The sequence below is a fragment of the Dicentrarchus labrax genome, unplaced genomic scaffold (assembly GCF_905237075.1).
Source record: "Dicentrarchus labrax unplaced genomic scaffold, dlabrax2021, whole genome shotgun sequence".
In the NCBI taxonomy this organism is placed as follows: Eukaryota; Metazoa; Chordata; class Actinopteri; family Moronidae; genus Dicentrarchus; species Dicentrarchus labrax.
In genome coordinates, this window is record NW_026136712.1 from 1,268,441 (window position 1) to 1,283,643 (window position 15,203).

Consider the following 15,203-nt stretch of genomic DNA (forward strand, 5'->3'; position numbering starts at 1 on the left):
TTTTGTAGACTGTTTTTAGCGTGTGTTTGGGGGCTGTGGTCCTGTATATCTCGCAGATTGATGGCAATAAATATTATTGCAGAGAATTCAAACATGAAATATAAAGTTAGTTCATAGTAGCTCCTTCAGCACCACAGCAACACAAGACTAAGGAGCTGCAGCAACAGCCTGTTATTGTTCATGAGTTTACCTTCTGTTTCTCTCCCTGCTTAAATCTGTTCTTCAGATTTTTAATGGTTCACAGCAGCTCAGGCCCATGTGACGCCCAGTAATACTTTTTTTGTGAATGTTAACGTACTGAGTGTCACATATGCAAATGTGTCTCAGTGTGTGACTGGTGTGTTTGCAGGACCTGTCAGAACAACACCAGAAGACCCTAGCCCTGCTGAGGAAGCAGCAGACTCTGATCCTCGACGAGGAGCTCATCCAGTGGAAGAGGAGGCAGCAGCTGGCTGGCAACGGGGGTCCTCATGAGGGGGGGCTGGATGTCCTTCAGTCCTGGTATATACTGGAGATGCTTATTCATTATTGTAACTGGCGTATTACATTTTAATTCGCAACATATAAACATATTTTTTATGCATACATACATACATACATATGCCTAAATATACTCACATAGAAACTGGCCTAATTTTTTCCTCTTCCCTGTTACTTCCACACTGTGGTGGTACCTCCTCCTCCTCTCCCTGAACACTAGGTGTGAGAAGCTGGCTGACCTGATCTGGCAGAACCGACAGCAGATCCGGCGCTGTGAACATCTGACCCAGCAGCTTCCTCTGCCGGGCCCCATGGAAGAGTTGCTGAGCAAACTCAACGCTGACATCACTGATATAATTTCCGCATTGGTTACCAGGTGAGAACTAGACTTCATCTCTACAGTTGTTGTATAGAGTTCACAATGCAGATTCTGTCCTGATTGTGCAGCAGTGACTAGGTCTTTACTCTTGTGAGGATGCCGGCATTGGTCATGGCAGTTTGCCCGCGCAGTCTACATGTGCTTTGTGGAATTGGTTAAGGCTTCCCCACTTGCTGGGATATCTTGTGGGAGGTTACTGTGGAGTTGTGGGTTACCAGAGCTGCCTCTATGAGCCATTCTTGTAGCCTGGAGTGATAACCTTGTTCTGAGTAGGTCTAGAGCTCCACCAGGGTTGTGCATGTTTACTGATAATCATGAGTGAGCACCTGATGTGATTTTACTTTTTTACTTTTTGCAGAGGATGTAGTTTGCAGAGAATGTAGTTCAGCTGCTTTGATCCAATAGTGACATCCAGTGCTCACTAGAGTCCTCTGGAGTAAATGATTAAAGTGTTACACTCACATAAATAACAATAGTAAATATTATTTTTACTAGAGTTCTGCTATATACATTTCATTTGTTGCATGATTTTTGTATCATTGTGATAAAGTACCATCGACTTGACAGAAGCCGTAAAAACTAAATTTACTATATAATAGTCTATTCCTTTTATGACATACAGCATATATACACAACCATTCAGAAGTTTGTAATCACCTGTTATATTGATGTTTTTCTTCTTGTAGGAAGTATAATTGAGACACAGAATCTATTATTTACATCTGAAAACTTTCAATTTTGTTGATGTCCCCACTAGGTTGAATGAAAGGAGAGAATACTGTTTTAGGGCACAAAGGAGAAGAAAAAGTCTGCACACTGAAATAAATATTTGTATTCTCTCTTTTTTAAGCCCTTTCAATCTGCAAGGTCTTCTCCAGAACATTAAAAAGGAGGAGTTTGAAAAAGAGAATAAAATATTTATTTGGAGCCCATCAGTGTGCAGACTTTTTCTCCTTTGTGCCCTGCAGTGATATTTTTTTTTAGTTTTGCCTGGACGTGTGCACACTCGTTGCTTTTTTCTCAGGACATCTTCCAGTTTTTTATTTGTTTTCCAGTCCATAAAAGCTTAAGTGATCTGAGATCATTATTGAAACACAATGTGGCAACTGGGCTCTAAATATTTGGTTGTGAATTACTCTTCTTATACTGTTGCTCAGCGGGATCTTTATCTCTTTCTACCCTTTCAGTTGTCAGTCTTGTTAAACAGCATTTTTTTCTCCATGTACAAAACATTACTTTTTTGCAAACCCTTTACACAAAACACCACCATTTTACCTCTCTCATACAGGAGACACATAAAAAGCAGGGCTACAGAATTAGTTCATTCAACCTCTCTAAGCTCTGGTTGTGACTTTATTCAGATTCTCAGTGTGCAGTGTACTTCCATCTACACTGCTGCTTAACCGCAGAATTACAGCAGTGTTACATTGCACAATTATTGAATGAAGTTTCACTTTCTCTTCTTTCTGTATGCTCACTCTTGCAACCTCCCATACATACTCGTTTATCATGCATCACTGTATGCTTTTGTTTCAAGTTTGTCCAAATGCAGGCATCTGTTTTAGTTTTACATGACAACCTCAACCACAACCTCACAGCTGGTGAAAACATGCTTGAATAATGGACAATTTAAAGTAGTAATTTCTTAACTTGTTTAAATATTAATTAACTAACAAGCCGAATAGCTTCCAAAATTATTGTAAGTGAAATTCACTGGTCTACAAATAAGTCTTATTCAACTTTAACCTTTCCCTGTCAGCTGGTAGCGCACAACAAAATGCATACCTTCTTTGTTCTTGTTATTCTTCAAGGATCATGTACAATAACAGTAATCTCAAGCAACCAGGTTTAACTACTAGCTACTTTCCATCTACAATCCCTGCTAGGGATGCACCGATCCACATTTTTTCACTTCCGATCCGATCCCGATACCTGAATTTGGATATCGGCCGATACCGATACTATTCCGATACCAGAGCTCTGTTTGCTTTAATATTATTATTATCATTATTGTTGATTTTATATGAGATAATATGAATAAACTCCTCAACAGGCAAGTATGATATGTACGTATGTATGCATGTATGTCCCAAAAGGCAACTTGAGGTGAGTATAAGGTCAGAAAAGGAAGTCAGAAAAACAGGAAATCCTGTTAACAGGAAAAATCCCATTCTGAAAACAAATATGCAACTGTAAGGGTTTCAAATTGATTGTCATGTCAATATTTATTAAATTCCCCAAATGTCAAATATTTGAGTCTTGAAATATAATAAAAGTGCAATAAGTGCAAACATCTTACACACACACTATCAATAAAACAGTGTGCATCTGAACAGCACAGATCAAGTACACTGGCTCTTGTAGTATCAATAAATCAAGGTTTTAAAATGTCAATTATCTGAAATATAAGAAAAGTGCAATAATTGTAAACATCTAGCATGCACACGCACACACACACACACACACACAAACACACACGCACACACACACACACACTCCAATCCCTTTAGCTTTCCCGTTGTCTGCCTGGAGTTTACCTTGTTTTTGAAATGACTCCAGAAGTGATTCCTGACAGCTCGCCTAAAAAATCCTCGTGCTGTTTCGTGTGGTGCTTTTTTTTTAAAGGTTTGATTGCGTTCGTAGTGTTGTACGACGCGAGGGCGCTTCCGTGTCTCTGAATTACGGCTTTGCAAACATTGCATTTTGCTGTCTTGCTCTGCGGTGTTTCCAGTGTAAAGTATTTCCACACAGCGGACATGTTGGCTAGCCACAATGCTGCTCAATGCTATCCTGCTAGCTGGCTGCAAACTGCGGAATGGATTTCCTGAGCGGGGCGTGTCTCATAACTCTCTCTGTCTCATTGAGCCGCGCCTCCGTTCAGGAAATCCATTCCACAGTTTGCAGCCAGCTAGCAGACTGGCCGGCAGGAATCACCTGTGGAGTCATTTCAGCAGACAATGTTAAAGCGCAGACATGGCTCATGGATATCGGAAATCTGCGCAGGTTGGATCGGGAAATTCCGATACGTGAATTACGCTGGTATCGGTCCCGATACCGATACGGGATTGGATCGGCCCCATCCCTAATCCCTGCCCTTTGTATACCACTGTGTCACTATGCTGGTTTATTGTTGCTTTTGTTCTACTGGCTATATACTGGCTTATACCAATGGTATAGTTCTACAGTAGTAACACAAGTAGTAACTCAAGAAAAAAACCCAACAAAATGTAAGAATATGTGCAAATTTGCTTCTGCACTTTTCAAATAGAGCAGGTCTAGACCAAACTCCTTGTAACATTATTTACAGAGACCCAACAGTACCACCATGAGCAAGACCTTGGCGATGGGGGCAAGGAAAAACTGCCTTTTAAGAGACAGAAACCTAGGACAGACCCTTTGGCTCTAGGTGGGTGGTCGTCTGCCTCGACCAGTTGGGGAGGGAGGGGGAGAGGGAGAGAGAGACAGAGAGAGACAGAAGGACAGAGACACAGAGGTAAAGACAGAAGGACAGAGACACAGAGGTAAAGGTGCACAGCAACAACAGTAGCAACAACTAAACTAATTGTAGTGACTGATGGTGATGATGATGAACATGAAGAAAATGATGACGATGACGACAACGTAGTAAGTAATAATAGTAACTGCAACAACAACAACAACAGTAATATTATTAATGGCAGTCAAGCAGGACCATGGCAGGAGCCTCCACCAGGATCCATGAGAACCTGCGAGACAAGAAAGCACAAGAACTCCGGGGAAGAAGGGAAGTTAGTAACATGCATTAATGGGACATGAATGAGTGCAGGAAGAGAGAGGAAGAGAGGAGCTCAGTGCACCATGGGAAATCCCCCAATAGACTCAATACTCAACCTCCATGGGAATATTTTTGCTTGGATGCAGGAAAAAAGCTCAGATTCAAGAGGACAAATGCAGATTCTGTCCCGACAGGTTACCTATTTAGTCTACATGTGCTTCACAGACTTAGACATGGCTTATTCTTGGTATCTTATGGGTTTGTTGTGGGAGTCCTTGTATAACTCAAGTCAGAGCTGTGTCTGAGTTGATGGCAAGAATGGTCTGTGGGTGTAGGACTTTATCAACTTGGTGCCTTCTTGCTGATTCTGTTGTTAAATCTCTTATCCTAATCCATTGTATCCCTTCACTTAACTAATGTCCATACATTAATGTGATTGCCTTGGGATAATGCAGATCCTCTCATGAGAGAAAATGTTGACCAAGACATCACGTCATTGTCCCCTCTTCTCCTCAGTACCTTTATCATAGAAAAGCAGCCACCCCAGGTGTTAAAGACCCAGACGAAGTTTGCAGCAACGGTGCGCCTTCTGGTGGGCGGGAAGCTCAATGTCCACATGAACCCACCTCAGGTCAAGGCTGTCATTGTTAGCGAGCAGCAGGCCAAAGCTCTCCTGAAGAATGAGAGCACACACAGGTAAGTGCACATGCTAGCATGCAGACTTGTGATGAGGATAAATGTATTGGTAAAACCTAAACACTAATAACAAAATAATAGGTGATTATAGCAGGTACTTTGTTTGATATAGGCAATTAATTTGTTAATTGTTAGTTACTAAACAAATAGAAATAGTTTCATGGTGATTTATTGAAGATGTCTCCAGCCACAGTCACTCAGAATGTGTTCTATCTGCTTTCTTTTGCTGTGGTAGTGAAAGCAGTGGAGAAATCCTCAACAACAACTGTGTGATGGAGTATCATCAGGCCACTGGCACCCTCAGTGCACACTTCAGAAACATGGTAAGCTCTATTACTTATATATCTAGGAGTGTAGAACAACATTATTTTTACACATTTGATTAGAAATCTCATGTTGTTTTGTGAGGGAAAATTTAAGAATGCAAAAGTGGCTCAAATCGGATTTTTTCTTTTTCTTTTTTTCTTCTCTTTTTTTTCTCTCATAACAGTTAACAGTGTGAACAGAACAAGGAATCTAATCTTTTCTATTCTGATTTAGGCCACTTATATATGTTAATTCAGTTTATAGGTCTGATCTTTTGCAAACAGTCTCAGTCGACGTTACTCACTCTGCGACTAGTGGAGCGGACAGATGTAGATAAAAGTAACCATTCCCCTCCTGGATGAAATCTGGTCCCACCACTCTTGGCTCCAGAAGTAGCCGTTGCTCCACAAAAAGTCATTATTAAAAAAGTCTTGATCTTTCTCCTCTTCCTCGTTATCATCTGCTCACAAATTTGCCGGCTTCTACAACTTACAAATGGGACTGTAAAAGTATAAGGTGTAGAGAAATGCTTGTCTTTATTTGAAGCACAATTATATATAAAAAGAAAAATAAAGTGTTTAAAGTGCTTCACTGAACTGAAGTTGAACATTTCAAACTAAAACACTAAGCAAAATAAAACATTTCCAAATAAAAGTGCTTGTGCTTAAATTGCTTCACTGAACTGAAATTGAACATTTCAAACTCAAACATTTGAAGTAAAATAATTATTAATGATAATAATAACGATTACTACTACCTGCCGCTGAAATGCAGCTGGGAGAGGGGCCACTTTCTCTACACACACTTGTCACGGCATATCGTGTGTTTTTTAGACATGTTATGTTTTTTAAAAATTTTGATACGAAACGTTGTTGACCCGCTCATAAATGCACTATTTACGGCCCATATTCCGACCGCACTCCTGACAGTACACGCAGTGCATTGCGTTACGTCCTTTGTTGTACCTCAGCCAGGGAAATCGTTTCAGCCAGTCCAGTCTGAAGGAATATATTTTGGCCTTTTTAATTTGGGTCTCGGAGCCGGGCTCTATCCCAGACTCGGTTGTCTCCTCCTCTGGTTCCGAGTCTGATGCTGTCGCCGAAGGACCGAGGCTGGTATCTCACCAGGGACCGAGGGCTCCGTATCTTGACGGGATGGACTCTCAGTAGTGGGGATGGATGGGATTATAGTAGTAGGGCTGGTTGTAGGCTTGGTTTTCTTAAAGAAAAAACTTTCAATATTTCTGCCTCTCTGCATTTTCCCTCGTTTTGTCGCATTTATTTAATTTTCCGTTTCAGTTAGTCAGCTATTCTGGCGCTCAGGTCACGCGCAATTTTTAAACACACACAACTGAGCACGGTGAACAGGACCACAGCCAATCAGAGGCAAAGACCCGCCCGAGCTCTGTCTCTTATTGGTTTAGAACACGATATGATTCTACCATGAGTGTGTGAGTTCGGTCACAGGAGAACACAGAGAGATGATGCGCTTGCGAAATAAATTTACGTTTTCACCCGGGCAGCGTCAGGTGCACCAGTGCGACCTAGAAAAATTATTAGTCGCACTCTTACAAATTTTGGTCGCATGTGCGACCAAATTGGTCCCACTCTGGAGCCCTGAGACTGATGATCTGGTAGGTGTCTAATTAATAATCGATTAATCATTACTCATTACCCCAGTTGAGAGTACAAAACTCACTGCACAGTATTTCAGTCATCATCATCAGGAATCACATTATGTGTTGTGCCACCCTTTAAAAACCAAACCATGTGATCCAGTTGATAAAACATTTAAGTTTAAAAACCGCCTAGGATTAAGTTATTTTGCTAGACAACCTAAACCCAACCACAAAGACAGCATAGGCAACCTGTGAAAAGAGGAAGGTAGATTAATGCTTTGGACACATCCCCTTCCCCTTTTACAATATTCTCCCACACTAATGCGCTAATAATTAATAATGCACATTAATAATTACACAAGCTGCACCTGTGTTTTGACAGTTATGAGAAATAATTAAATGTGCGTTTAAATTAACAGGTAATAATATTTATATTTGTTTTCCACAAACTGCTGGCACTTTTCGACTGACCAGCTCCATTTTTTTGGTACATTGCATTGAAGGACAGTAAGGTCCACCAACACAAAACTCAAAAACTGAATGATTTAAACTCAATGCTAACTGTGTACAGTATGTCATACAGTCTCATTTTGTTATTTTTCAATGAGTGAATGCAGTACATACTCCAAACATTATTAGAAGTGGTATAGAGAATTCAGTTGGAATATTTAACAAAATGAGAGAATGAAGGATAAAGCTAGTGTTATTGTATGTTGTTATCAACAAATTCCATGAAAACTAACAATGAACTGATCCCTGTAGCACATACTGTAAGTATCTAAAGCCTGATTATTCCTCTCAGCTCATCAAACAAGCAGATCGGTGTAAACACAGTAGAGCATCTTCAGTGTATATAAGCTCAGTTTTTTCAGAATGCACTTCACTGGCTATGTTCATTGTAAAGAAGGAATGTGTCTCTAATCACTTCTCATGTGATCTTTGCTGCATGTGTGTCTGTGTTTACAGTCACTGAAGCGGATCAAGCGTTCAGACCGGCGAGGTGCTGAGTCGGTGACGGAGGAGAAGTTCACAGTTCTGTTTGAATCACAGTTCAGCGTGGGGGGCAATGAGCTGGTCTTCCATGTCAAAGTAATCAGATGGGACTTTTGACCTTTTTATACCTTTGAATAAGAGCTGAACAGCACTGGGAATTTTGTTTGGTTATTAAATGGTCAGCTTTACTCCTTGGCCACTGTCTTTGTCTCCTTCGGAAGACTTTAAATACCAGAGAGCTAGAGTTGTTGGCTTTGACTAAGAATATGTTCTAGCATGAAACATTAATTAATAATTGATCATTTTAGTGAAACCAAGCCTCTTTAATCCCTCTTCTTGTGTCTGTAACCTGCAGACCTTATCGCTGCCTGTGGTAGTGATTGTCCACGGCAGTCAGGACAACAATGCCACAGCAACAGTCTTGTGGGACAACGCCTTTGCTGAGCCAGTAAGTTGACCTTTTGCCACAATGGCCCTTTTCTGCATCGCTGTATCATTTATACAAAGTATCAGTAAGTTCAGAGGGGCAGTGTAGGGGCTTGTGTATTACAGTTGTCATCCTGTGTTGTTCAGAGTATGAGGCACTGAAGGACTGCACTCCTTTATCAGGCATTAATAGACACCCTGCAGCCAATTATAATTGATCCAGATCATAGTATAATAAGCTGTTAAATGATAAATCTTGTCATATTCTATATTTTCTTGTTATCAGTAATCCCATGTGCTGAACTAACAGTGAATGTATCCTGCTAGTACTGTGTGTGTGTGTGTGTGTGTGTGTGTGTGTGTGTGTGTGTGTGTCAAAGTGTGTCCCATAGAGCTCTATTACTTACGTTAACTTAAAAACACATCAGTGAGCCACACTGTTGCACTGGGTGTCATGATCCATCATTACTATGAACACACAAACTGCAACTGAGACAAGGACTGAGCGAAAAAGACTCTTACAAATCTGTCTGCTACTTCAGCACCACGGACAGCACTATCAAACGCATTAAAATTCTCAGCCGCGTCAATCTGCTTCCAGCAATGACTCCATGGCATGTCCTGTGTTTACCTCCCTTCCTCGTCTCCTCAGGGCAGGGTCCCGTTCATCGTACCAGACAAGGTGCTGTGGCCGCAGCTGTGTGAGGCCCTCGACATGAAGTACAAGGCAGAGATGCACAGCGGGCGTGGCCTGTCGGAGGATAACCTGGTCTTCCTGGCACAGAAGGCTTTTACAAGCAGCAGCAACAACCCTGAGGACTACCGCAACATGACCATATCCTGGGCCCAGTTCAACCGGGTGAGGCCAGCTCGTTTCCACAGCTAACTGTACAGAGCTTCTTCTGCCACTGACACACACACACACACACACACACACACACACACACACACACACACACACGCATAAACTAGCATAAATAGTCTTACTAACCACCATAGTATCCTGGCTTTGTGTGTGCATGTAAACATACTGATGGAGTATGTTTAATTTATACAGGAGAGCTTACCTGGACGCAACTTCACCTTCTGGCAATGGTTTGATGGAGTGGTTGAGCTCATGAAGAAACATCTCAAGCCCCACTGGAATGATGGGTAATAATTATGCTGCCTTTCTAAATTCTAAATTATAATGTTATAGCAGCTGATTCAGAGTCAATTATTATTAATTATTGCAGAGGGGAGGAATGATTTTCTATATCGTTCCTTAGAGCAGTGGGGTTGAATGAGTCTGTTGCTGAAGCTGCTCTTTAGCTTTTCCAGTGTTGTGTGGAGGGCGTGGGAGGGATTGTTCATGATTGCCAGTAGGGATGCACCGATCCACATTTTTTCACTTCCGATCCCGATACCTGAATTTGGATATCGGCCGATACCGATACTATTCCGATACCAGAGCTCTGTTTTCTTTAATATTATTATTATCATTATTGTTGATTTTATATGAGATAATATGAATAAACTCCTCAACAGCCAAGTATGATATGTACGTATGTCTGCATGTATGTCCCAAAAGGCAACTTGAGGTAAGCATAAGGTCAGAAAAGGAAGTCAGAAAAACAGGAAATCCTGTTAACAGGAAAAATCCCATTCTGAAAACAAATATGCAACTGTAAGGGTTTCAAATTTATTGTCATGTCAATATTTATTAAATTCCCCAAATGTCAAATATTTGAGTCTTGAAATATAATAAAAGTGCAATAAGTGTAAACATCTTACACACACACTATCAATAAAACAGTGTGCATCTGAACAGCACAGATCAAGTACACTGGCTCTTGTAGTATCAATAAATCAAGGTTTTAAAATGTCAATTATCTGAAATATAAGAAAAGTGCAATAACTGTAAACATCTTACACACGCACGCACGCGCACACACAAACGCACACACACACACACACACTCTAATCCCTTTAGCTTTCCCGTTGTCTGCCTGGAGTTTAACTTGTTTTTGTAATGACTCCAGAAGTGATTCCTGACAGCTCGCCTAAAAAATCCTCGTGCTGTTTCGTGTGGTGCTTTTTTTTTGAAAGGTTTGATTGTGTTCGTAGTGTTGTACGACGCGAGAGCGCTTCCGCCTCTCTGAATTACGGCTTTGCAAACATTGCATTTTGCTGTCTTGCTCTGCGGTGTTTCCAGTGTAAAGTATTTCCACACAGCGGACATGTTGGCTAGCCACAATGCTGCTCAATGCTATCCTGCTAGCTGGCTGCAAACTGCGGAATGGATTTCCTGAGCGGGGCGTGTCTCATAACTCTCTCTGTCTAATTGAGCCGCGCCTCCGTTCAGGAAATCCATTCCACAGTTTGCAGCCAGCTAGCAGACTGGCCGGCAGGAATCACCTGTGGAGTCATTTCAGCAGACAACGTTAACGCAGACATGGCTCATGGATATCGGAAATCTGCGCAGGTTGGATCGGGAAATTCCGATACGTGAATTACGCTGGTATCGGTCCCGATACCGATATGGGATCGCATCGGCCCCATCCCTAATTGCCAGCAGTTTTGCCAACATCCTCTCCTCCACCACCTCCTCCAGGGTGACAAGCTTAGAGCCAACAACAGACTCGGCCTTCTTAATGAGTTTGTTCAGTCTTTTGTCTTCCTTTGCCTTGATGCCCGTACCCCAGGACATTGCAGCAAAGAAGATGGTGCTCGCCACAACAGACTGATAAAACATCTGCAGCATCCTGTTGCAGACTTTGAAGGACCTGAGCCTCCTCAGGAAGTAAAGCTAGCTCATGCCCTTCTTGTAGATGGCCCCTGAGTTTGTGGACCAGTCCAGTTTGTTGTCTAGTGTGACACCTGGCACTCTCTGAAGGTGTAGGCTCAGGTTGAAGAGGTGCTGGAAAACTCCACAGAGCTGGCTGGAACATGCTTTCAGTACTCGAGGGCTGATGTGGTCCGGTGCAGCAGCTTTCCTCTGTTTGAGCCTCTCCAGCTCTCTCCTCACTTGGCTGACTGTGATATAAAGTCCAGTCTGGGAGGTGGTGGGAGATGTGCCAGGGTCTGTAGTGGGTGTCAGATTGGGGGGTGGGGATGACAAGGTTGATACAGAGAGGTGTCTGCTGCAGGAGGTGGTAGGGGGCTGTGGGGGCTGTGAGGGCTGTGGGAGTGTCCTGGGGTTGTTGCTCAGAGGAGCAGTAGAGGGGCTGCCAGGGGTGGGGGAGCTGAGGTTAAACCTGTTGAAGAACTGGTTCAACTCATTCCCCTCAGCTGCACCCCGACCTCTCCCCTGAAAGCCGATGATCTCTCTCATCCCACTCCATACGTCTCTGGTGTTGTTGTTCTCCAGTTTGTCCTTCAGTTTTCTCCTGTATGCATCCTTACCCCCCTGATGCTGTGTTTGAGGTCTCTTTGTACACGCTTGAGTGTCCCCTGATCTAAAGACCCTCTTCTTCTCATTGAGAAGGGTCTTCAGGTTGCCGGTTACCCACGGTTTGTTGTTTGGGTAGCATGGGACCTCCTTGGAGGGGATGGAGTTGTCAGTGCAGAACCAAATGTACTCAGAGATACGGTCAGTAATGCCATCAATGTCCTCCCTGTGTGGCTCATACAGAGCATCCCAGTCGGTGTGCCTCCAGCGCTCCACGCAGTGTTTCTATGGCCTCAGGAGACCATTTCCTCACTGTCTTCACTGTGACTGGTTGTTTCTGAACCACAGGCTTGTATGATGGTGAGAGCCGGACTAAGTTGTGGTCTGACCTGCCCAGTGGTGGCAGGGCAGTGGAGCTGTACTCATCTTTAACATTTGCGTACAGCAGGTCCAAGGTCTTATTGTCTCTGGTGGTACATGTGACAAACTGGTGGAAGGTTGGGAGTGTGGATGAGAGAGAAACGTGGTTGAAGTCCAGTGTGATTATGATGAAGGCCTCCGGGTGTTTCGTTTGTAGTCCTGCAGTCACAGTGTGGATGACGTCACACGCTGCTTCTGCTTTCCCAGATGGAGGAATATAGACAGTGATGGCGATAACACTGGGAAATTCCTGTGGCAGATAATATGGACGTACAATGTGACTCGCCATCACCATGGAGACCAGTGTAAACAAAAAATAAAAAGTGCTCAAAAATGCAGAAAAAGTATTTAGGCAACGTGAACAAAGTAGTAAGAAAGTAAGAAAACTGTTAAAAAAAAAAAAAAAACGCACTGAAAACACACTAAAACTACAACAATGGAGCAGCCATGACAGGCTGCCGTTGTCACCGGCGCCATTCTAGAAGAAAGAAGGTGACTTTGCCCGGACTGCAGGGAGTGCCGGTGCCTTGAGCTCCCAGTCCATTAGCAGTTAGCAGCAGTTAGCGGTTAGCTAAAAGTAACACGACAGTCTAATGTGTCCATCAGTAAATCTAAACCTGGTTATGATCACACTCCTCCTTTGTCGGAAATCAAATCAATGCAGCAGAACCAGTGAGATCTTCTTTTCTCTTCTTCCTTGTCAAAACCTGATGCCTACATTACCCACAATGCAACTTGTCCACCGACAGTTTGATCAGACATTCGGGTGTGTTGCGTTCTGAGCCTTATTGGTGAAATCGTCTGGTTTTGATTAATTTACTGTATAGGGAGTCTCATGCTTTTTTTAACCTTGACGAATTGATTCAAATATAGCATATAAGGAATAAAATGCCCTCAGGTGCACTGGCTCACATGGTGTGTGAATATGTGTGTTTACAGGGCTATCCTGGGCTTTGTTAACAAGCAGCAAGCACAGGACATGCTGCTGTCCAAACCCAACGGAACCTTCCTGTTACGCTTCAGTGACTCTGAGATTGGAGGCATCACCATCGCCTGGGTAGCTGAGAATCCCAACAAACCAGGTACCAAGCTGCTGTGCTTTTAAGAAAAGAAAGAAAAGGAGGAGAAGGATGATGATACTATTTTAGCGTTTGTCTATGGCTATGTACATTAAACAGAATAAATACGATGCAGAAGACAAAAATGTTGCTGGTCTGTATGACTGTGGGTTGCAAGAGGGGTCTGTGAGCGGGACATTTTCGATTTCACCTTCAATTTTCGTCAAACTGCTAATATTCAAGTATACACAAGTGAATTTAATGGTGAAGTAATACCGTCCTCCTCGCAGTATGCCATTGATCAGTATGAAGAAACACAATGTATTTTCAGGCGGTGGAGTCTGTGCAAGAAACTCACACCATATACTCAGAGTTTCGAATCTCTAATATCTCGTTGACACTAAATAACAAAACACACTACATACTCAATTTGACATCATATTTGGTATGAATAGTACATTAGTGTGTGTGATTTTGAACACAGCCAGGGATTAATAAAATGTGCCTTTCCCCCCTTCTTCTTTTACACTGAGGGTGAGCCTTGGTGAATACAGTGGCTGTAATTCTTGGCTGTCTGTGTCTTTGGCTAGGTGAGAGGCTGGTCTGGAATCTGTTGCCTTATACAACCAAGGACTTCTCCATTCGCTCCCTGGCCGACCGCATCAGTGACCTTAACCACCTTCTGTTTCTCTACCCTAACCGGCTCAAAGATGAGGTCTTCGCAAAGTACTACACCCCTCCACTCTGTATGTATCAGCACTATATCTTTGGGTTCAACACATCACTGCCATGAGCTAAATACACACATCTGGGAAGTGAATAATACTTTCTTGACATTAACTTGTTTTTTTAATAACTTACTCAGTGGCCTACATAGACGACACTGTAAAGTTTAAAGAACTCTGAAATATATAGTTTTTAAGGCAGTATGTCTCTCTTGCAGCAAAAGCAGTGGATGGATACGTAAAACCACAGATCAAACAAGTTGTGCCAGAGTAAGTTGTCTTTTTTCTCTTTTCCAAAACTGCGACAGGAAACCTAAATCACTTTAAACAGACAGGACTGAATAAGAAGCCAGTTCTGGAGGTTTAGTGTGGATTTGATATTTGAATCCTAAAAAGACGATGCGTTCACACATCTAAGGAGGTCTCAAATATGCTGTATATAACCACTTCTGTCCTTTTTATGGGGTGTGTTTCGCATACTGTACAAGTAATTTGAAGTGAAAGCGTGACTCTGGGATTCATTCTGTTATTTTTTTCAAGACAATACCAATATACCAGTTGGCAATATTGTACAATATACACATATGATCCACATGGTCAAAATGGTCCATTTTCATTCCAGCTCAAAAACACTGAATTTTTCCCTCTTAAGTTGGTATTGGCTTCAAAAATCCTATATCAGTCTGGTTCCATTATTATGGATTGGTTATCATTATCATTATGCATTATTATAAGATGTCAGTCAGTAGGCCTGTTGCAGACATGTGATGGTAATGTGTGGTATATATGTCTCTGGTAGATTCACCACCCCGAACCCTGAGCCCAGCGGAGGAACTTCCGCATTCATGGACCAGACAGCCTCTCCCTCCGTGAGCCACCCCAACAACTTTGGTGCCTACCCTTCTATGTAAGCTCACTCTATTACCTCATTTACTCTATTTATTTAAGACAATAATACTTCTATAATGATAATACTAA

General features: G+C 42.3%; 1 protein-coding gene across 2 annotated transcripts in view; it reads left to right on the forward strand.

The window, feature by feature from the left end:
* The window catches only part of LOC127373061 (signal transducer and activator of transcription 5B), a 29,900-nt gene that overhangs the window by 7,712 nt on the left and 6,985 nt on the right, over positions 1–15,203 (forward strand). For both annotated transcript variants that reach the window (XM_051417145.1, XM_051417144.1), the window contains exons 7-18: positions 350–501; positions 701–856; positions 5,130–5,309; positions 5,545–5,632; positions 8,200–8,322; positions 8,582–8,674; positions 9,305–9,511; positions 9,710–9,804; positions 13,382–13,524; positions 14,091–14,246; positions 14,444–14,495; positions 15,025–15,132. In XM_051417145.1, coding sequence (XP_051273105.1) covers positions 350–501; positions 701–856; positions 5,130–5,309; positions 5,545–5,632; positions 8,200–8,322; positions 8,582–8,674; positions 9,305–9,511; positions 9,710–9,804; positions 13,382–13,524; positions 14,091–14,246; positions 14,444–14,495; positions 15,025–15,132 — 1,553 coding nt within the window. The remainder of the gene's footprint in view (positions 1–349; positions 502–700; positions 857–5,129; positions 5,310–5,544; positions 5,633–8,199; positions 8,323–8,581; positions 8,675–9,304; positions 9,512–9,709; positions 9,805–13,381; positions 13,525–14,090; positions 14,247–14,443; positions 14,496–15,024; positions 15,133–15,203) is intronic.